Source organism: Zootermopsis nevadensis, unplaced genomic scaffold (assembly GCF_977971745.1).
Source record: "Zootermopsis nevadensis isolate Lab colony 2312 unplaced genomic scaffold, Znev_1.0 Znev_ptg000019l, whole genome shotgun sequence".
NCBI lineage: Eukaryota > Metazoa > Arthropoda > Insecta > Blattodea > Termopsidae > Zootermopsis > Zootermopsis nevadensis.
Window position 1 is genome coordinate 10,821,342 of NW_028259151.1, and position 24,711 is coordinate 10,846,052.

The 24,711-nt window shown below is 36.8% G+C and overlaps 1 protein-coding gene across 2 annotated transcripts in view; it reads right to left on the reverse strand.

Moving 5' to 3' along the window:
- Positions 1-131: 131 nt before the first annotated feature.
- Positions 132-24,711, reverse strand: part of Gprk1 (G protein-coupled receptor kinase 1) — a 60,028-nt gene continuing 35,448 nt past the window's right edge. For both annotated transcript variants that reach the window (XM_022086579.2, XM_022086582.2), the window contains 5 exons: positions 24,183-24,283; positions 21,437-21,599; positions 20,209-20,377; positions 18,360-18,604; positions 132-16,814 (listed from right to left, as the gene is read on the reverse strand). In XM_022086579.2, coding sequence (XP_021942271.1) covers positions 16,647-16,814; positions 18,360-18,604; positions 20,209-20,377; positions 21,437-21,599; positions 24,183-24,283 — 846 coding nt within the window. In that variant the 3' untranslated portion in view covers positions 132-16,646. The remainder of the gene's footprint in view (positions 16,815-18,359; positions 18,605-20,208; positions 20,378-21,436; positions 21,600-24,182; positions 24,284-24,711) is intronic.

Consider the following 24,711-nt stretch of genomic DNA (forward strand, 5'->3'; position numbering starts at 1 on the left):
GTGAGGACATGACTGGAAAGGGAAATTCAAAATAATTAAATAAGCAATGAACAAAGATAAATCTAAAAAACCTCACATGTGCATTTCATTCATACTTTTCTTATGTACATCTACAAACAGGAAATACAGTGTCAAACATATCCAGTCATCTTTATTCTTTCACTTCTGTAAGCTCAACCTGCAGCAAAAATTAATAACAAATTTTAATTTTTTTTCTGCATTTGGTGAACATAATACACAGCAAGCACACAGCTTTCCCACTGACCACTTCAATGATATAAATATTGGTTACTTATGTAAAGTACAATAATAAATACACAATAATGCCACTATATACATTACTATAACCAATACTGTATAAAAAGACAAAGCCACTTCTGTTTTACATATTTCTTATTATGCAGTTTCAAAATGCTATATAACTGAAGCAATCTTCAGTTCAGAATACTACAATTTCCTTTCAACTTGCGGGATTCAATTACAATGTTCTTAAAACAGACTCCTATGAAGGAATATAATTAAATTTAAGTAAATTATAAACCAGTAATTTTAAATATAGTTTAGAGCTTCATGATACTAAAAAATTACAATGTTATAGCTAGGAACTGCAGTGCCAATTACAAAGTTTCTTTCAAGATTTCTCACTTGATACTGTTAATCGCACACACTTCTGTTGTCTTATTAGAATTTCAACTAAATGTTTTAACTTTCCATCAACACTTTACACAAGCTGTTTTTACTAAACACTTAAGTTGAAATTCTTACATGACAAGCTGAATTATGAAATACTGTGGAACAAATGTAACTACATGACAACCATTTGTTTGAAGAATCATACCAACATTGTAATGGAAGCAATTTTACTTCAAATTAATGTACTACTACTTAGGATTTCTGAACAACTAGTTTCATGTAATATTCATATAAAACCCATCAGGGTTCATGTTGTACACCTCTATTACCCACAGTTTATGTTTCACCATAAACATACAAAAACTCGCTGTTACTTCTTTAACTCACAGCTTAAATTATAATACGAATTAAATTACTAGCATCTAATATGCATATAAAACATAGCACTATATGAACACTTTTAAACTTTCCAGTTTCTAAATATATAATTTAATACTTAACTCCAGCATTATGATAAAATGACTCACATCAGATAATTCCACTGCTAACAAAGGGACCAACGAGAATATTAACAAACTGTGGCATGTAAGAAACAGTAAATTTTTAATTAGCTACAGCATTTAGCAATGGCCGAATTAATATGTCCTTCCTGTGACCCCTGAAACTACCCACATCACATATCATAGATACTGGTTATTCCAAGATCACCAGTCTGTAATGTAAACGGAATAAGAAATTCAGTGACAAGTTTTCTGATAGGATTGTTGGCTATGTGCTTCCAGTTGATTTCCAGTCTCAAATAATCATCTGGTTTGTGTTGTAATGTAACATCTCCTGACCCTTATACTATTTTGATATGAGGAGTGTATCTTAGCGTATGCCAGACTACTGTACTGTATGGAGTTAACTTCATAACAAGCACAATTATAACATGCAAGTCTGACATGTTTGATTTTAAGAAAAGTTGAGTTCATGGATAAAACAATGGAAAGAGCACCACTGCATAACAATGTACTGTATAGCAAATAAAACAAATTACATGCTGTAGCAGTTCTTAAGAACCTGCTTATAATGGAAATCCAAGGGTATGAACATTTTCCATTTCAGGTAGCTATTTAACCCCTTCTTATGGCCAAATAAAAATACTGCACAGTAGACACTTTGTACATGAATGACCCAAATAATGGGACAGCAAATCATGTTACTTGTATTCATTACATATTATGAACAGTTTATGTCTCTGGTTTTCACATCTTTCTCTTGTTTATAATTTTACCAACACCCCCTTAAAGCATGCTACAAATATTTCATTGCTGATCAAGCTTAATTTGTTTCCAGTTTGCATTCCCTTTCAGATAAATTTCACAGAGCACAGTATAGAACAAAATTCTGTGCCTCAGTACAAGAACCTGATACCTTACAAAAGTGAAAACATGGGACATTACTTTTATCTTTCATTAAGCAAATTAGTATTGCATTACTACATACCATATTCTGCCAGCAGATGATAAGAGCAAGATTACAAAAAAGACAACTGTTTCCAGATGATATAAAGCTGTCCTGCCATACACCATGTAGGTGCCTGGCGGGGAGAGACAGTATAGCTCCTACTCATTCTTGACCTCGGCACTAGATGGGGGAGTGGTCAGCATCATGCCCCGGCCAGACTTTACCTCCAGGAAAGAACCACAGTACCCACTAGATAGGAGGCTAGGTGGGCTCTAGAGCTAGAGAAAAATTCCTCTGCCCCCGTCAGGGTTCGAACCCCAGTCGTCCAGTCTGTAGTCAGTCACTACACTTACTGTTCCAGATGATATAATGACTATTAATATATTAACAATATCAAAAGATTAACCATCTTCAAGCTTCCATGAGTTACATCATAAGTGCGGTCTTTGCACAAATGCAAATATATGAGAGGTAAGGGAAACAATGTCTGATTATCATACTAATGCAGGAGCTAGTAATCATTTCAGTCTGGCTGTAACTGAAGGTCCTAGATGTAACTTTCACCATAAATGATTTAATTTTGTTTCCCTGGAAGCTAGACTGAAGCTAAGAAAAAAGTCCTGCTTCCTCAAAGGTACCTTCCAGTATTGCCTGTCCAAGGAAAACGGAACATACGTACACGTGTTCTGTCCCCAGGAAAACAGATGGCTGTGCTGTGGCATGCTCTAACCCTTTGAAGCACACAGTTAATGTACATAAGATCTGAAAACTCAGTTAGCACCTCCCTAAAACAGACCATGTATTCATGACAAAGACCAATGTTTAAAACATGAGAACCACATGAAAACCATACAGAGTTACTTTATGTTAAAGTATGTGTAATGTCCTCTGTGTTACAGGGTTAGTATGCATGCTGGGAATGTCAGCTACTAAACTACAATAAGTCCGAAATGAAATTAGCCAGCATCGAACAGTGACAGAGGAAAGCACCACACTGTGTTCCAGAATAAAATTTTCTCAGGAACAAGCTGTGTCAATTATTAACAAAAACCCAAAATTTTGGAGACCTTCTCTGCCTCCATAATCAGGAGAATTATGTAAAGTTTAACTGCTGATAATTAAAGTTTCCTCCCATACGGACATTGGCCAATGGGGAATGCCGACCAAACCCGATTCAAAACTGTTTGCTAGAGTTGTCACAAATGAACCAAGGGTCTGGGTAGCCAAATCAGTGTTGTCTGGAAAAATTGGCCAATCATCAGTTGTCTGTGAAATTCTCACATCCACTACCATCATGGCTCCCTTCTGGTGTCTGGCTAAACACTGTCACTTAATCTGGTATCTCTTCAGTCCTTGTTCCGTTTGCCCCCCCAAGACCTGTTCATCTAAATGTTCCTTAACGTTTTCAAGTGCACTGAAGAGGGATGCCTGCTCAGCATAAATCTGTTGCCCCTGCTAAAACTGTTGGAATGCAAATGCAGTTTGATTTTGATGGATTCCTTTACAAATCTGTCATCATACCCTGCACTCCTGGCAAGAATGGTGAACCCATCAAAGTCAATTTTTAAACGGGGTTCTACGCAAAGTTCCCCAACAGCAGACTTAAACAAATGTGCCACTTATTTTCTTTATACCTGGCTGATACGGTGCACCATCTATCTGTCTGTCCTAGATACACCTTGCCACACGATGTGATAAATGACTCGCACATTACACCCTAACTTGTCCTTTGCCAACCTATTAACAGGATGCTGCTGTTCTTCACAAATAGTCTGCATATACGGTATTACGGCCACGCTCGTTGGTTTGGTCTCTGCAGTCGTGCATATTGTTTGGGTGCATTTAACCTCCATTGTGTTATACCTATTCTTTAAAACATATTTTATTCAGATGTTCCATTTCTGCTTCTAAATTACAAGGTTATTGGTGCTCTCTCTTCAAAATATTCCACACGGAAATTAGCTATTACTGGGCCAAGTTGTAAGCCCATGGACATACTGTTTATTCATAGAATTTCCCAATTCTCTGATTTCCAACAATAACTGGACTACTCAGATTCATAGTTCAGTTACAAAAACTCCGAACAAATGATTTTGAGTTCGGTTTGGCAACTATTCCCCACTGGCCAATGGCTGCATGGGAGGAAACTTCAATCCTGTATATAAAATTAGCAGTAAACTTTCACATCACTCCCCTGATAATGGAAGCAGAGATGGTGTCCACAAATGGTCACAAATGATATGGATTTTTGCCTGAAAAGATTTGATTGAGTTCAGTTGCTGTGAAAGCTTCAGACAGTAGAATAAAAAATTTCACTTCACCTTATCCAAAATACACATCACACTATAAAAAGATGTCCATCTTCTGATTTGAAGTGCTGTGTAGTCTGGTAGAAGTTCAGCAACATTTCAGAGCTCCTTGCTGCCTCCAGCATCAGGGCAATCACTCTTCTACCAGACTAAATGGCACTACAACCCAGAAGACAGCCACATTCATACTCACTGCTGTGAGAACTTCAAATCCTAACATAAAATGGATTCCAGCACACATTCCACCAGTTTCAATCTTCAGCAGACCCCACCAACTTCACCTAAACACAGCAGAGCAAAATTATCGATGTTTCTTAAATGTGACACACATTACTAGTGTTTCAGGGTAAACTTACATTCTTCCAGTGCAAGTTCAAAGTTTATCCACATAAATTATTTGGGGACGGGGTGGGGGTGGTTAGATTTGGAAACATAAAGCACATGGTAGAGCTGATAATTCAGATATGGTAATGCAATAAATTAACAAAAGACCAATTAACTGCTAAACACAAAAAAATCTCATAACAGATGGGCCCTTTACATGATGCACAATGCGCTGCAGCCACATGGATATGAAATATTTATTGAAAATTGTGGAATGTTAAGTCTTAAGCAATGTGCACTTTCCTTCCCCTCTTAAGTAACTGCTTTATTTTACAATCATGCACATGAAGTTTTGTTATGTACTTATACGTAAGTACTAAATCACTGATTAAAACTACTCATTTGGCATGCTTTCTTCTCCTCACAACTAAAAAGAAACAATTAATTAGTCAATTATGACACAGCATATGACTCATGAGATACTTAACAAAAAAGAAGGGATGATACTTTCTTGAGTTCTTCCATTCATGAACAAATAAAACTAAAATTTACTTGATCATTACTTGTAATAATGAACTTCAAAATATGGAATATTCAATGCTGAAATTTAAAATATTTAAACAAGAATTTTTTTTAAGATTTCAATGAATTCACAGAACTTATGCTTCAATTAAGCAAATCTAAATACTGTACTGTACTGATTGACAGACATGCAGTACAGGGACTAAAAGGTTAATAAGTAGGCAAGCAAGTGCTGCTGTACCTCAGTGAATGAGGGCTCCCATGTTCAAAATGAGGAAACAAATATTCTACATTTTCAGCTAGTAACAAAGAATATTACATTTATTGAGGAGCTGCACAAAACCAAGTCAAGGTGGTCGAACCAAAGTTTCATTCAATAGTGTGCTTAATAAAAGAACAAAGTGGAACTCTTGTCAGTATGGTTTTCATGGAACCAAAGGAACAACCACAATATATTTTGCTTTCGGATAATTTAAATGAAAATCATATACTAATAAAACTAAACATTTAAATTAAATGCCTATTAGTAATAAAATGGATACCACAATCATTCACGGAAGCTGCTGGCATATATACCTGATGCACACGTATGAACAATTTTAATTGGAACTGAATCAAATGTTTTAAATACATGGTACACCAGATCACTTCAAGCGCCTTGGCAAGGACTACCTCTTAACACAGTAAATCATCTATAACTTTGGAAATGATGACAGTTACTGTAATAGATATCATAAACCAAAAAATGACGCCATTCAATATATCAACTTTTTGTTGTGAACATGTAAGAACTGAAAGTAAAACTGTTTTACCACTGACATGCAAAAGACACCTCCTACTACTGCAATACAGGAAAGACCACACACAAATTCAACCAAGACTGAAGTAAACACATCAACACACTACAAAAAAATTCCATGGCATTAATTAACCTTTACTGACTGTGTTGCATCATGCACATGGTTCAGAGAGCTATGCAATGAACTAATACACTGCTAAACCATCAACTCCAGTGTTAGCGTTCAGCAAGCAGCCCCATACTACAGGGGTTCAAATTCCCTATTCCCAAATGATGAAGGTTAACCATAATCAGTGAATGTTCAACGAAACAGGACTGCTCACATTTTCAGCTGGAGATTTACTTACGTAATCCAATCGTACATAAATACATTGCCCCAAGCTGTTAGGTTGTAGCAGGAATTTTAAGTGCATCGGAAACCATCTATTACAATTTGTTAGTGCTTTTAAGTGTTCCAGAAGGCAGTGTGCACCACCTATCATAATGAGCATCTTTTAGCTACTTGTCTATGAAAATGGGCAATGTGTCTAAGCAACTTCTGTACAAAATGCCAATGTGGTGAATGTATTAATGATATTGATGACAATGAAGTAGATAAGTAAAACCTATTGAAATGCATAAAAGATAGTCTTGTTTCATTAAGTAAATGTGCGCTTGTGTGTAACATATAAGCTGTCGGCCTCACGCTTCTCTTGTTTACAGGATGGCTGACATGGAGCCAAAGACCAACAGAATCTGATATTTTTACTTCCTGACACAACTTAATATTAATATAACACACTATAGGCACAAACAGCTAAAGAGGCTGATGTGCTTCTAAACATACACACACATACATAAATACTTGTTAAGCCACAATTAAAACCAAATTTAAGTATGGCAGCAATCAATTCAATGACATAATTCTGTAAATAAAACACAGGACCCTGAATACCAGCAACTGAGTATTAACTTCTACCTCTGTCTACTATTTCCAGACTGCCCCTTATCCTCACTTATCTGAATAGATTTAAAGTAACAATCAAAGGGCCTTCCTTTACTGCATCTCAAGGGTTTTCCTAAATAAACGGTTTTTACAAGAACTGTCAATGTTGTCATGCCAATACCTCATCAATTTGCTCATTGACACAACACATCTAGTAACACGTCCTTCGGAATTTTAGCTGCAAAAACTGACTGCATGAGGCCCCCCCCCCATCTATTCCTGGCTCTCACACATGACCTGTAAGACTGCAGCTTCACACAGCATTACCTAAAGAAATTCAAATGTGGGCACTTTTCCAGATACAGGTAACCCTCGATTTGCGCCAATTCAGAATAACGCCGATTTTGAAACCAGATTGTCAAAAAGTGGGGGGGGGGAATTACTATTATTTATGACGTTTTACAATGTTTCTTGTACTGATTCTTATACTAAAGCGTAATTTTGAATAAAAATTATAATTCAGTCATCTCTGCAATTATGTAAGTTTCGTTAACGCGAATTTGCTCCAATGAGATTGATGAATCGGTAAAAGCTATCTGTGAAATGCAAACTTTTGCATTTGCGAGTTTGCTCTTATCCAATTTCATTCTTGGCACTTTAAACTTTCAAAGGGCTAATTTATTCTCTGCGGAGTTACCGGGGTTATTTTTACTACGCGATTTTCTATAGGTTGGCGTCTTACATGAATGCAACTATCGCATAACAGCAGAGATGACTGTACACATCAATCACATGAAAGGATCGCAGTCAATCGCAGGGACCAACTAAATGCCGATTGTAAGTGAATAAAATATATTTTTTAAATTCCCTTTATTTTATTTACGTTACTTCAGAGCTTTAAATGTAATGTCATTATATTACTCGTCAATGTTTGGGTGCTGAGAACACATGTCATGGACTACCCATTGATTTACATTATAAAACAGTTTCAATTTACGCCGGTTCGACCATGAACGCATCCCTGTCGTAAATCAAGGGTTACCTGTACTTGTAATTAAAATTTTGCACAGAAATATTACTTGGCATGTTCTACAGATAAGCCAACTTTCATCATGACAAGACCGACAGCTCCCTTGTTAGTGCTAATGTAAAATTTCCTGGTGAAAAACATTTTCCTTCGCAATACACATTATGCAGAAATGCATGTACAATACCAAGGACAACATGACAAATCCTCATTAGTGCCACAGCAATGAAGGTACACTCTTCTTCCATTTCACAGCAGCTAATGTGGACGATTCCAATACTTTTCTTTTGCATGAACTTCTTTATAAAGTGAAGATCAGCGATATTTAACATTGCAGGGAGGTTAAATAGCACATACGATGGTTAAGTTGCCAATGATTGATATAGGAGATTATAAACTTGTCAGTAACTCAGCATATGATAATAAATTTGCCAACCGAGTAAACGAGATGGTTAATTTGCAAATAACTCATTGAACAAAATGGTTAACGAGCCAATAACTCAGAACAAAATACAATTGATTTATCAATAACTTAGTACATAAGAGAGTGAAATTGCCAATATCTCCATTTTGTGAATGAGGAACAGCTTAATTTCTAATGACATTCCACTTAATTGGCCAATGAGAACACAAGACAAGAAGCTGATTTAATAATTTCTTCACAGAAATCATTAAAATGTCAAATTTTTGGATCCCTTTCAGCACAATGGATGACAATATTATTGGTTTAAAGAAGACAGCAGACTAATATAATTTGCCTCACTGTATAACTCAATTTCAAAATGAATTACGTGGCAATATAAACAAGGTGAATTTCTAGAACGCTGTTGCCTTCTGTGCCTACAAAATTCTGTTACAGTTCAATTCCATTATATTTTGTTCACTTCCTGTCGAAATAACAGAGAACACAACTGAAGTTGTATTCAAAACTGCTTCCTACTGGATCAACTGTCATGTTTAGGCTATGAAGAGCTAAAATCTTTAATAAACAAGGGTTAATGCCACTTACAAACTTTCTAGCTTGTGGTAAACAGAAAAGATTGCATTTGGTCTTACAGTTTGTCTCTATACAGTAATCCAGCCTCAAGAGAGCAGCTACCTTGCTACAGGCAATGTTTGATACAAACTACACAAGTCTGTTCTTCATGATCAAACTGATATGTAACACAGCAAGTTCTACCATTACACAATGCACTTCATGATCTTGAAAAACAGCTGCAATTAAGAACATTCACAATTACACACATTACAAACCAGAGTGGTTCCACAAGGAACCGACCATTCATCTAGACCAGGGGTTCCCAAACCCTGGGTTGTGAGGACTTTTTAATGGGTTGTGTTGAGAAAGTCAATAAATAAAAATGTTTATATTCCGTTTATTTTTGTGCTTGTAAACGTACCTCTATTCACACAACTAATAAAATATAAAACAAGTATATTTACAAAAAAATTCTAATTTACCTCTTACTGACAAATTACAGGACATCAGGCAGAAGAATCTTGAAATGTTGGGTCACCAACACAAAAGTTTGGGAATGGCTGATCTAGAAAATGAAGTACACAGATAAACCAACATGATTACAGAAATGTTTATACAAGATTACCGCAAATCTCATTTTTATGGACTATACTTCCTTAAAGTTCCTGTATTAATTATATATCATGCTGCTGACACAGGCATTTAAGTATCGTATGATGAGAAATGATACTGACAGGAGTAAATAATATAATCTGAAACAAAGCATAGTCCAAATTATGATTGCCAAAAAGATCTCAAAAGTAATCACTGGCTAAATGTTACAATTCATAAAAGCTCCCAAGCTCTACACACACTGAACTATTCAGACATACAGTTTAAGTTGTATCTTGTCCTATAAAAAGATGTACCTTGTGAGGCATTTCATCATCAAGCTTTACATAACTTAAAACAGTGAATGGGGAAGACGACCTAGATGATTAAGAAATCCGTGGTGCACATACGAGTGTTCCTGCATAGTTTCCACATTCACTTTACAAGTGAATCAACGAATGACAAACTACGCGAGCACTTCATTGATTCTATAGGATACCTAATATTTTTAGTACATATGAGAGATGGTGGAGCAGATAATTCATACAGTATTTTGGTGGGGAAACTTACTGATAATCAGCCACTTTCAGGGCTGCACAGACGGGGTCATAACATGGACGTACCTTAGGTGAAGAGATTGTAAAATTGGGAGGTAATGGGTACTGGCTCAGGATCATGTATAATGGTAGGCTGTACTGCCACACAGTTACTTACATATAGCAACAGCCACTTTTTCTGCCATGAAAACTTCGGCCAACAAAATGAATCCAATGATTTACTTCTACTAGCATGGTATGATATTAAATCTTGTATTTCTATATATACTGTATCCTTAGGTAACGATCATGTGGAAGCCTAAAGATGGAACTAGAAATAAAACAGAAGAAGACTAATGGGCATGACAATCACTACAACAATGTTCTAATAGAAATTTATAACAGACATTAGTATAATGCAGAAAAATTTAAATGTACCAAACAATTGAAGTAAGATATTATTTGATACAACTGAAATTTCAGAATACACAGACTTTTACACATCACACACTTCCACCAGCAGCATAGGCCTGCAGTGCCATTGTATTTCAGTATTATGGAGGTACTGAAACTCAAAACGTGGAGAGTTTCAAGGAACAAATGTACATACTGAGGTTTCCAAGAGCTTTGCAGAGGATGAACAAGAGTTGGTTGGCAATGCACAACCAGCAGTCAAGACAGATATCAAGTTTACACAGACTTTCCTGTCAAAACAAATTCAGTCAACCAAATGAACCAAAATTTCAATTGCAGTCTCTCTTCTCACATCAGAATACTGATGGGGAGAGACCAAGATGGTGTTGGAAGCACACAAAACATAAAACACCCGGTCAACAGCCTTGAATCTGTACACCTGCAAACACTAACTGGGCAAGAACTCCAGTTGTTCAGACTTCTTGAAGATCAGTTCCAAAGCACTCTTCAGCACTAGGCATGTGAGCTCAAGCTCAGGATTTTACAGGGTAGAACACCTCACCTGTACAAGACACGCATCATTCAGGAACTCGGTGAAGCAGACAGACAAACACGACCAAATTTTCTGAAGCTGAAAATCACCTACATATCATTACTCGTCTGCTAATAAGTCATGAAACACATTTTCATATTTTAGGCTTTTTAAATAAGCAAAACTTCAGACAATGCAAATCTGCATGAAAAGCCTCTGAAGGTATTGCGTGCCATTTAAGCTGCAGACCTTACATTTCGTAAGATAAACAGCAACATGGTACAGATTTGCGGCGGAAGCATCAGGACACTTGATCATGCCATGTTATTCCTGCAAGATGGTGACACATTTCAAACTGGCAAGAATAAGCAAATGCTTCTGCACAGTCTCATCTCAAAATCTAGTGATTTCAGTTGGCTACCATGATCACTTGAACTACTTAGTCATGTATCCCACACATGGCATGCCACTTTGCATGGCATTAAAGCTATAAATAGAGAACACGATATTTTAGAATGAGTAGAGGCATCTTCAGAAGTGCACCACTGTTGTCATTTACTGCATATATTTCAAAAAAATAAGTAGTACTTAACATCACACTTTACTTAAAAATTTTGTAGTATACGAAAAAATATAAATTTATCTACCTCTGCCAATAAAACAATTTATTCGTGAATGAGGGCAGTTTATTTTCTCGGACCCACCTCGTAGCTTCTCAGAACTGAGAATTGTAAATTTGTCTTTGTACAAGTCCCAAAAACAAATCTGAATTCCCAAATGAAATTTTTGAAATTCAGTTTTTATGAATCTGAATATACAGTAATACACTTCTATCCCCTAGCACAGCAAGAACAATATAACTAAATGTTGTATTAATTTAACTTGCATTAGTAATGATGCAAGATGTTAGCACTCTTCTCAACTGCGACATAATTATTCTATCAGCAATCAAGTCACTTCAAAGGCCAAGGATAGGATCCTCTGGTCTCCTTATACACGATTAACCATTTTATTTACATGACAGAACACAATTTATTCTAGCAATCTCCACTCAGCATTCTCCTTTCTGTCAGTAATGAGAAATTAACCAGTCACACTTACTGCAGCTGAAAACCATTCGATTAAAACATTAAAGTTATGTCAGATTTACAAATACATCTGACTCCAGTACTCCAGAGTTTCAAACACAGGAAATAAATGGAACCACAAACATTCATCCAACTATATTCTGCATTTCTCCTCGAGTGGAATCATTTGCAAATAATACTTAAATATCAATCCTGATTCCAAACTGATTCTGCATGACACATCTTAAAACCAGAAATGAAAATGTGTATCATAACTGAAGACATTTCTCTTCCTCTTGTTAAATATTACGCCACATACTCCGAAGAAGTGGTATTAAAATACAGCGGAAATGAATAAAAGTAGTACATTATTTCTGATCTTCCTTACATCAAGTCAGATGTCACAATTAATGACATGCGAGTCCAGTTTCAGCTACGAGAAGCAAACTGCAACGCAAGACAAAACAACTTTGGATGTGACACAAAGACCCAGCTGGGTTCACTCTCAACATCCGTTACTGCCTATATTTTTCCTGTTCAATTTTTTTAAATCCTACTACAAAGAAAAGCTTTTTTCACAAATCACCAAGAGAAAACACAAAACTGAACCTCAAGGAAGGGTACAATAAGGATGTAGAAAACAAGGAATTCATATGCAAATCTATTATCTAACATAATTAAATATTACTTTTCATTAACAAGTAACAACACTCATGTGTACCATGCCTAAAAAAATACGCTAATTAATGTAGCATTTATTTTAGACAACTTTCATTTTACAACTCTGAATTAGAACAGAACTGTCCCAACAACTGAGGACAACTGCAGTAACCATTTTATGTACTAAATGCATGAGTGCTTGTGCTAGTAACAACTGTGCCACATACTCACCATTCAGAACTCTAACCAACCACAGTTAGGGTCTCCATACAAATGGAACCCAAAGCAACATAGGCCATGAAAATTGCACTTTACATATCATTCTTTCTAATGAAGAGATTTTACATACTGCACTTTTGGCCTTAATAAAACACTTAAAAAATGTCATGCTGCAAAAGGTAAGTGCTAGAACACCCAACCACATGTCCAGTGACAACAAAAAAATACCCCTCATAGGCTTCAGAATATTTATCATAACTATGTTTAATGTTGGAAGTCTGTATTCTTGAAGTCAAGGAAATTGAAACATGAAATGCAAAGAACTGGGAGCAACCAATATAAATGGACCTACTTTTCAGCTGTAGATATTCAACAAACAACATGTTTTGCTTTACTTATGAAAAGGATTCTTCAATAGACAGATTACCTTTCCATACACACAGCTGTCACAAACAAAAATTTACAGACGACGCACAACGAAACTTCTTCCTAGGCCTGTGGTTCAATGTGATGTAAATTATCAGTAAAAAGTTGTTATTCTGTTTGGGACAAATAAATACCAGCACCAGAGAGGCAAATCTACAGATACTGTTTTCTCTCATTTAACCCATTCGCATCCACGAATGTGTGTGCATGCTCTCATTCTCCAGGTTATGGTCCAGCAAGCGTATTAGTTTTAAAAACACAAAGAACTGCTACTAAGTGGTTGCTTCTGAAATCTGTGAGTGACAATGTAATATTTTAAGGCTGCAGGCGACACAGAGATAAGTAAAGTACTTTACAGTAATTCACAGTAAAGGAATATTGCTAACAATTTTGAGCACTTTTAGGCACATAAACTATTGTTTGGCATGGCTACATGAAAGAAACAGAAATATGTATATACTACGTTTTGCAACTGCAATGACGAAGCAAGACGCGGCAATTCACAGAGAACTATTGCGTGCATAATTCTAACAGTACCGCTGGCAACAGCAAACATGAAGCAATGGGTGCCGACTACAATACAGATGACAACGTGAATGTCACTGACAGTGGTGGTGATGCTGAGTGTATGCGAGAACAGAACACCATCCATCCAGAATTTCATTGATGTAGTGGTACTAGTGACATACAATACAGTTTCATTGCAAATAAAGGTCTTGGCAGGGACTTTCTGTTCCTTCCTGTGACTTCCTACAGCATATAACGACAAAGATAATAGACATTTTGTTGATTTAAACTTTGATGAACTTAAAGTGTATTCTGATCTAGAATCCCATTATCGAAAATTTAGGGCCACATACATAATTAGTATCAGAAAACCATAACTCATTACTATGACTAGAAAGGGAGTTATGGCAATAAGTACATTCTACACTTAGTCAACAATAAACTTTGGACCAGGCTGATCCATTTTACAGAAAGGAAGGTCCACTGTTGATAAGGATGCACTCTTCATGCAGGACACAATCACTGGCGCACTGCTAATGAAATGTAGGAGACCTGGAGTAAATTTTAACACATACATTTTGATTCAAAAGTTGTTATAGTCATTCCTTCAAAGTTTATGTGACAAATGCAAAGTAGAAAACACATTTGACAGTACGGAAGCTGTTACTGACTAGATTAAGCATAGTGACCTCTGACTAAAGGACAATAGCCATATGCAGACAACCGTTACAGTTCGCCTGATATTTTCTGCAGATCACACCGCAGAGCATGAGGCATTTGCGTAACAGCTGCCCTGAATTGCAAACACTTTCTGAAGGAAACAGGGTAAAAGAAGCAGCGGTTGCTCGTTGCATCTTACGTAAGTGCAAGAAAATGAAATGGATGTCAGTTCTAACAATGCACTCCGTGGGGCTAAGATACTGAGGCGAAGACGAGCAGTGAAGAGGAGAAGAGAAGCTAAATGGCCACTATTTTCCAGTGAAGAATGCATCAGTTACAGTGAAAGGAGGAAAACTGTAAATGCCTGGAGAAGAAGAGAATAAGCATGGAACTGGGATGTGTGATATAACAGTTTGCCTTGATCATTTCAAGCTGTACCATGCACTGAAAAATTATTAGGACAAGAAATGTTTCCAGAAGAACAATGTGTATTTGTTCTGAACAATGACAGAATTATAGATTCACATTTACACTTCATTATGCTTGGAAGCTACTGTATGTCCTATGAAGACAAAGTTATGACGATACACACGAACTGCAGTGTAAAGCTGCCGTGTCAGAAGTTGGCAGTTTTCTAGGGCAGCCTACCTCAAGTGGGGATGGATGCGAATGAGTTAAAACACCAAAATACACAAAATCTCATCATTCCATGGGGCAATTAATGTATACAACCTATCTGGCAGTTACATTTCAAATGACTGTCACAGACTAACATCAGAGAGCAGTAGGCCACAGTATCAAGACCATGTGATGAAATGCAAGTTAAAAAATGTAGAACTCTCCTCAATGAGCAATAAATAGTACCGCCACAGTAACAACGAGGTTGTGTGGCGTCACACATATCAGCTAAAAGGGGACAGAGATGGTAATGAGAATTTGGGATTCTCCACAGACCTCAGGACAACTGTAAACAAACAGTTGAGCAACTGTACATTCATTCTGACAATGATAAAGACAAGCTTGCTAACACGCTAGCAAGCAAGGTGGAGCATTCTGTTTGATTTCTTATTCCACACTTACAAATGCACAAAGAGACAGAACAAAATAATAGGTTCACACTCACTCTAGGTTTTTTTACTTGTTACTATCTCCACCAGATGTAAGGGGCACAAGGAAGGGAGGGGTCAGAAACAAGGTACTCCTTAATAAAAGGAATTAATTTCTATCCTAATCTTCCACCAACACAGCATTTGTTTCCTTCAGACTTTATGTTGCAAACTTGGTAAATATACCTAAATAAATTAAAACAATGCACTTCTCACCACAGAACATAACAGAAAACAATGAATTGGACCAATAATAAATACCAGGAACCTGGAACAGGATTAGCTTTCTCACCCAGCATAAGGACATTAACAAGAAGCATACTGCAATTGTTCTGCACAAATAATATTTCTAAACATCAATTTTACTGCATTATGTACAATAAATCGCAGAACACAGTCATACAAAATTCTTTCATACTTCAACAGAGCAACATCCAATACAACCATTCACACAAACATATGCATGTGCAGCCTCACAGACGTCCTACTGGAGAATATAATGTCCACTGTAACATGTCCTAGACTTGTTTTCTCATCACGATACTCTAACGTGTTCTACAAACTGAAATCACGTACGGGAGGAGGATCCACAAGAATGAAAGTTAAAAACCTTCATTTCCTAGTTGCCGTCTAAATACGATGATGATGGTGCACGTGAGATGATGAAACTCCACATACTAAACAGGTCATACCACATGAAATTTCAATGGTAGGGCAAATGGGACATGCAGACAGCAACAAAGACAGGAGGATTTAGCAGTGATGCTCAGAGCTTACATACTTATAGCCTGAGATTATCTTCACCTCTTCTTGAGGTTGGCACAATGGGGTGAGGGAAAGAGCATATGGATTCCAAAGTCACCTCATGAAGTAAGCACCATGTAGGAGCATGGCAAGGCGATACTGGATTGGAATAGTTACTGATGCTGCCATAACAGTAACACAAGATATTTTGGCTGTTCTAATTGCCATTGGTGTTCCTGGCTGCTATGAAGGGATTCCTATTATTTGCATCCCGTTCTGTACCATATATCTTGCCTGCTTTCTTTGCCATACTTCCTAGCAGCTCCAGTGAACACTTATGAGCAGAACGGAGGGACAATGCCCATTCCTTTAGCCCGATTTCATCCTGGAGGAGAAAAAGAAATTAGAAACTGGATGAATATGCAGACTTCAATTAGAATTGTGCACATTATGGAAATGTCATATATCAGTAAGTATGCCCCAAAACCGGTGAACAAGTTTTGATGAACACTAGTCTCACAAAGGAAGGCGGATGGATCTACATTAAAAATCATCAAAGGAATTTAATTTTGATAAAATACAATGCCGAGTTTACATACTCCACAGAATAGAGTCCCTCTTCAGAAGCTGTAGTCTCTCATACACTCAAGAAATTCCCCACATTTTATGGAACCCAAAGCTTCATTGCCATGTTCACAGCAGCCCACCACTAGACCCCATTCTCAGCAAGATGACTCCAGCCCAACATCCTCAAATCCTATTTTCTCAAAAGTCCATTTCAATATTATCCCTGCTTGGACCCCCAAGTAGTCTGTACATTTAACGTTTTAATCAAAATTCTGTTTGCGTTTGTCCCTTCTTCCATGCACGCTACATAATCTTCCCATTCTATCCTGTGATTTAATCACACCCACAATTTCTGGTAGAAAGCAAATGTTATACAATTCTTCATAAAGAATTTTCTTCAGTCTCCTGTCAGTTCCTCCCTCTTAGGTCTAAAAACTCCTACTCAGAATGCTATTCTCAATCACCCAAATCAATGTTATTTTGATATTATATTCCATAATCCTGTTGTGGGAATTACAAAGGCATTTTTAATGTATATAACTTCCACCACATACAACAAACTTGATTATTATGACACAGCAGTTACAGTAAATTTGCAGCTACAGGTTAAATCCCAAACCGGAAGTGATGTAAGTGTACAGCAGCCATCATCATAATTCTTGTCACTCATATCTCCTTGTATTTGTCCATGTGTGACTCTTTACCACCAACCATTAGCTGTAACGATTTATGCCAGATGTCTGTTAAACAGACACCAATATGCCTAATTTGATGAAGAAAAAAAAAAACACATAAATGTTAATACCTTTCCACAGTCCTCTGAAAGCAAAACATAAGTGAAAGCTAAACTTTGGTTGTTTGCCCCTATTCCCTTGTAGAGCAGTTGGCATGGTAGCGGACTGGTGTCGATGCCAAGTCTGCGAGTTTGAATGCCAGTGTCTTAATATGGAAACATCCACAACTTCAAAACTTTCCAATTTTCCCAAATTTCAAAACCCACAACTCAAGAACTTACTATTTCCATATTAAAATTTAACACTTTACCATATCCTTAATTTTCTTAACCAAAACTTAAAAAACTTGACCTAACCTAACCCGGGTAATCACGATACCCATCGTAAACAAATTCAAACTTTGACAGATCTCACTGGCCTACTGTCAATTAACCTTTCAACTTTCCTCATCTGTAATGTTCTTATCACCAATCACATGATATTCAAACGTACAATTTTGACGTAGTCCCCAATGCCATAACTTCATTATGAATACATACAAATAACTTGCCTAAGTTGTAAGAATATGAAAATGGTCCTTCATGTTCGGCAGCTTAATACGAAATAAAGTTTATGCACAAGAGACCTACTGGGTTTGTGAGAACAATCTTGCCATCCCGGGTACGGACCACAATGCACTGCTCATTCTTGACATGTACCAGATCTGCACTGACATCTTCTATCTGGTCCATGAAGACAAGTTCTGGTTTGGTGTTGCCAGACTCTGGATGCAATTCTAATCTATTTGGATACAGCTTGGCATACCGTGTTTGCCATGCTGAAGCAAATGGCCCACCCAATTTCTTGATATATCCGTGCAGAATGCAATCAGACTCTGTGCCAACAAGCAAACAGTATGAATTTACAAAATCAATCAACATTTCTGAGGAATGCACTGAGAGAAACACAAACCAGCTTTTAGGCATAGTTTGAAATTATTATGCACTAGACTGAAATTACACACCCAACCTTACTTGAAACTAAAGGTATGCAAGGACAAATGAATCTACTCACAGGAAATAGACCACACATTTTCTCAACGCTTGCAACTAAGATTACAGTTTTTAAGAGAAAACTCTTGAAAATGCAAGTCTGTTTCTGTATCTGAGTTCCATACCATGAAAGTGTATAGGGGGCATGAAAATAAACTTCCAGCACAGTCTATGAAATATCACAGTTTTGAGGTCCTGGTTCAAATCTCAGCTTAAAAAGTCTCCACTATCCTGACTGAGGCACTTTTGTTATTTTCCTCAAATCATCTGACAAATCCTGGGATTGAACCTGAACCATCTCAGTCAGCCTCCAGCGGCAGCAGCATGAGCTGAACGTGTTGTGCCATTTTTGCTGAAACTGCAAGCCTTCAGAAAAACATTTCTACTTATCACAAATCTAATGACAGACATCAGAAATGTTTTGCAGCTCTTGATTGTCTTGGAGAACCCCATACAACTATAAAAAGGTTTGACTATATTTCCTGTACACAAAAACGTATTTTTGGAAATAATAAAATTAGAATTTGAACTTTGTCAACTTCCATAAAGAGATATTCTATTTCACTCTTGTTACAGCACATTCGTTTTATAAATGGTAAATCGTGTTCTCTGTTGTAATCTCTTCAATTTGCACAGGTCTGGTGATAAGAGGTATGATGATTTCAGAGTGCAAAATTTCATAAAGAAAGTCACTGTTTTCCATAAGTGCATGTTATAACTGGGGGTTTACAACCTCAAATAACAACTGAACTGTTAAAAAGGACCAACATTTTTTGCAAATGCACACCAAACAGACTATAAGGTAAACTGACTGATGTACTCCTGTGGTTTTAGTGACTGACTGGGCAATGGTGCAAACTGTGATTGCATTTCTGTTAGCACATGTACAAATTTGTCTGGAAGATTTCGGATGATGAACAAAGCAGAGGGCATATACGTCATTACAGAAGTTCACATGAGTAAAATTGTTCAAGGCAACTAGTGAGCATACTAGCAATAACCATTACCACATTGAAGGAGGCGCGGAAGCTTGCAAGCAGACTGCAGCCTGAAGTCACAGCTGAAAAATTGTGAATTTCAAGTTTTGCAAATATATTCGATTGCCGGTTTATTTAGGAAGATTTTGAACTGACTCAGTTATGGAGCACCATAAGGTAGTAGGATGTGTGAATGCTGTATGCATCTTAAGGTACTATAAAGCCACCTGAATGTACATCCTGACAAAAACTACACACCTAAATGAGGAGTGCTGTTAACTGAACTTTCTTGAATGGAATGACAAACTTTAGATTCTGTCTTGGGAAATTTTGCCTGTAAGGAATTAGAAAGGGGACACTGGGCACAACATAACCAGCTATTTGAATAATTAAATAGTACTATACAATGGAAATGACAAAGTGACTGGTTTCACCCTCAGGAACTAACACGACAGTTTCTCATTACTAACCTTTCTCATCTGTGTCAAACTTCAGTTTCTGTTTGGCTTTTTTCTTCTGCTCCAGTTTGTCTGCCTCTTGATTGATTGTCTCAAACACAGTTTCTGCAACTTCAGCCTGCCACCTTTCTGAGATCACTAATGGAAAATTCTTATACAGGTCCTGATCTGCATCTGTTAACTACAGAGAGCAGAAAACACAAGTTAACAGTTTTCAAGTGCTTAAACTACTGAATAAGACATTCTGTATTCGTAAGACAATGGAGAAAAATGGGAGGACAAGGCAACAGTACATCAGCTGTTTATAGAAATGAAGAAAGCCTACAGCTCAGGAGAGAACTATGTGCAACATTCTTACAGAATTTTGTATAACAAGTTAGCCTATTTAAAATATATAACAAAAATAATAATTATGTCAGGCCCTATAACGCTGAAACAAGGAGGTTTGTCTAAAGGTGATGCTGGGGAAAATGAAGTTTATGTATATTCATGTCATTATTACAATGCAAGATGATGAAATCGCAATATAGGGATAACTGATAAATCCTTAAAAAAATTTGCAAACTGCAAATATTTGGAAATGACAGAAACAGATCAAATTTCATTCAAGAATAGTCCAAGAGTGTTCCACAACCCATGTGCCACCACAAGATATCAAGTGTGCTGCAGTATTTTATAAGAAATTGCATTACAAAAAGGCAATAAGCTAAATTAAATGTTCTTTGTTACACATGATTTACGCTGCTTTGACTGGAAAGAACATAAGCCACTTCTTGACACAAGCCGAATATATTAACACTTTCCCAAGCCCTAGTGATGTCCACATTATCAACATTTTCTGAAGATGACAGACTTTTGTATTTTAATCTCACAATGTAGTGTTCTTCAATTTGCATTTTGTTTAGTTTCTCAACATTACATATCCCCATATAAAATTTTCACACTGATTATTTGCTTACTTAAAGCCACTTCCAAACTATTTCAACCACTAGATAGTGGTCAGTATGGATCACCACACATGTACAAACACAAATGTCAATGTGCTGATCTCCATTAATGGACCAGATCCCAATCACAAACAGTGCAGCTTTCATTCTTCAGCATAGGAGAAATGAAATTCCCATAATACGGGTCTGCTGGTTAGACACTAGCAGCATACTGCTACAACAAAGGGTCAGCTGGACATGTGTACATTGTGACCCATGGCTGATAAGGTTAAATTTCAGGAAACTCCACCCACCTTTATACCCTTTGTGTCCTCTTCATCAAAAGAACCAATATCAAATGCATCTGCTGCATTCACCTCCCCTCTGGGAGGTGTCAGAGGTGGTGTGTACTTCTGGAGGTAAACCTGTTGCCAATCCATTCCCGCAAAAAATGAATGCTCCTTCACTTCATCAGCACTATTCATCGACACAAACAACAGCATATATCACGGTTCAGTTACTTGATGAAATAACTCAACGCATGCAGGTCTGAAAAAGCAACCTGTTAACTCATTTCCCACAATGCACAATTAAATCTAAGTGAACAATTTAAAAGTTTAATGCTCGAAATTAGTGGAAAGTCTTAAAAACTTTTTGGGGCAGAATCTGACCTTCACAGGAATTATATCTGGTCCCACATCAGGGTCATATAACAATAATAAAATTTAAAAAAAAAAGGTAGCTACAGTGGTCCGACATGTACTCAGATAAGTTGATTACATGAGAGGTGCTTTGTTGGAATGACTAACATTTGAAAAAAAAAAAATGTTTTCAGTTAAAGGTCAAAGTCTAACTCTTTTAAAACTCAAACAAGGTAAGGTACCACGTGCAAAAATATACTGATCTCAGGAACAGACAAAATTAAACAAATTACAAAGCAAAAATCTGACATTTACCATGAACCAATCAAAATTACAACTTATCAGAGATCTATCTCCATGAATACACAATACATAAACACATATAATTAATTATACCACATGTAACTTCACATTATGTGATACTACGTTGGAAATGTTTGAGTAAATGGTGTAATTACATTATATATCATGCATCATTGGAAGGCGTGCAGTAATAATGACAATGCTTTGTTATACGCCACACGTGCCTTTAGCATAGCGGAATGAAACTTCTCAGCATGAATGAAAAACCCAGAATTTGCCTATAAAACATTTCATCAGCATCAGGCTGCTGCATGTCACGGACACTGATTACCACATCAGATAATGCAATACAACTCAAACGCTTCAAAATAAGTCTGGTGTTATGAACAATGCGATGTTTACACACTTGTGCAGTCACCACCCATGCAAGTGATGGGGGTACGAAACAGCTTGTTTTCCAGCTCAGTTTGAGTTTTTCACACAAAATGTGACTTGGAATGTTGACGGACAGGTCACGTTAACATAGATTTTTTTAAACTCTGGAATCACCCATTAATCATTCTCGTGACCAATTACTATCACTATCAGTACATCATCATTATTTTCAACTTTTCAATTGAGTTTATCCTTTGCCTTTGTTCATCTTGCACTGCCATATTAATGTTTGTCATTCTACAAAACTGACTGATACCAGACAATAAATTGAATCCATCCCCTTATTACTAACAACTCGCAGGAAGAGCAGAATCAGAGGTATTCAGCATTTTGTCTTGGCATATCCTGTTGAAATAAGCATTTTGCATTATGTAACAGGCTGTGATTTAGCAGTTGGTCTAACAGACCTCTTACGTTAATCATTAAAAAATTCTCAAGAGCCTTCCAGCCATTAAAACTGCAAAGCCCTAGACAAACATTGCAAATTACAGCAACCAGACAGATGAGTCATTCGTAATTGCAACTGATATACCTCAATATATGTAGTCACAACGCAGATTACACACACACACTACATTGCTGACATGCCATGTTTGTTATGCATATCTGTTTCAAAGTTTCAAATCAACACCTTCAAAATATGAATTTACAAAACTTTAAAACAGTATAAATATATTTATTTTGTGTAAAATGTCAATAAGATAAATACGCTGCTATAGAATACATACAAATGTAACCATCTGATGGTGGCCTCAGCTGATTTTTAAATGTGCTACATGGCACATGCTTGGAATGACAGCTTGTTACTCTTCTGTGCATCAAAATGTTTGGTGTTTGACATCTCAACATTTAACCATACTATTATTAAAAAGTAAAGTTTGTCCCACTATACGCCATGTAGGCGTTTGGGGTGAGAGGAGGTATAGCTCCTCTCTTCCTTGACCTCGGCACTAGATGGGGGTGAGTGGTCAGCATCACGCCCCGGCCGGCTTTACCCCCGGGAAAGGACCCCGGTACCCATTGTAGAGGAGGCTGGGTGGGCCCCAGAGCCGGTCTGGACGCAGAGGCTAGAGGAAAAATCCTGCCCCCATCGGGGATCGAACCCCGGTCGTCCAGCCCGTAGCTAGTCACTATACTGACTGAGCTATCCCGGCTCTAACCATACTATTATTATTGATATAAAATCTGCTACCTGGACAGCCATGATAGTACTGCATTTATGGGGTCTGAACCTTTAAATACCTCAGCTACACACTAGGTTCCTGTTAAATGTTCCACATCCAAGTGTTAATTAAAAGTATTGCGGTACACATTGTAACATGGCACAATCACAATTATCTAATTTGATTATGGGGCCAAGTCCTCTTACCTTTCCAGAAGTTTAATTGCCTGGAACAAGTATTCTTTATAATTATATTTTTTCCAAACAAAGTAAACTCTTATAAAAATGGACCTCTACTGCAGTCGGTAATATTTCAAGTAGTTTGCTGGTGTGAACACAGGCCCAGGTTTAATGTAAAAGGCTTGAAGATGAATACAAACACATTAGAGGTAAAAGGCAAAACAGGAAAAAAAAATAACATTTTATTTTTTTTATTTTGAAATGTATATTGTAACTGATTTTATTAGAAAGTAAAATAAAAAAGTAACTTCTCAATATCAACCCTGCACACAGACTTACCCATTTCCTTTACAACCCAGTCTTTTATCAATGTCTCTTTGCAGCAGTAATTCCAGTAATGATCTAAGATCTTTTGAAAAAGACTCTGGCAATTCAACATTCTGAAATCAAATAAAATTAAATTGGAATACTGATCTATAACGTTCCCTGGTTTAAGGTTCTCTAGTTAAAGACAATTTAAATTCCTCCCACTTTGTAGTTTCAGTTTCACATCAATTAACAACTGTACTATCAAGATCATACAACGGGGACTTCACTGTTACATTTTGGATGCAATCTTTAATTGATGAATGAAAGAATTTGCTCAGTGACAGAACTAGACTGAGGAATCAATCAATTTCCTTTCAATAACTGCGAATACATCCTCACTGGTGATCTCAATGAACATCACCTCACAGTGAGCCCTACACGAAGCCAATTACAATACTTCAATATGTGAGTAATGACAATGGTCATTACAACTTCTCATCAAAATGGTCACCATTCTTAAGTATTAACAATTCAAGTTGTAGCATGAAACAGTTAAAAA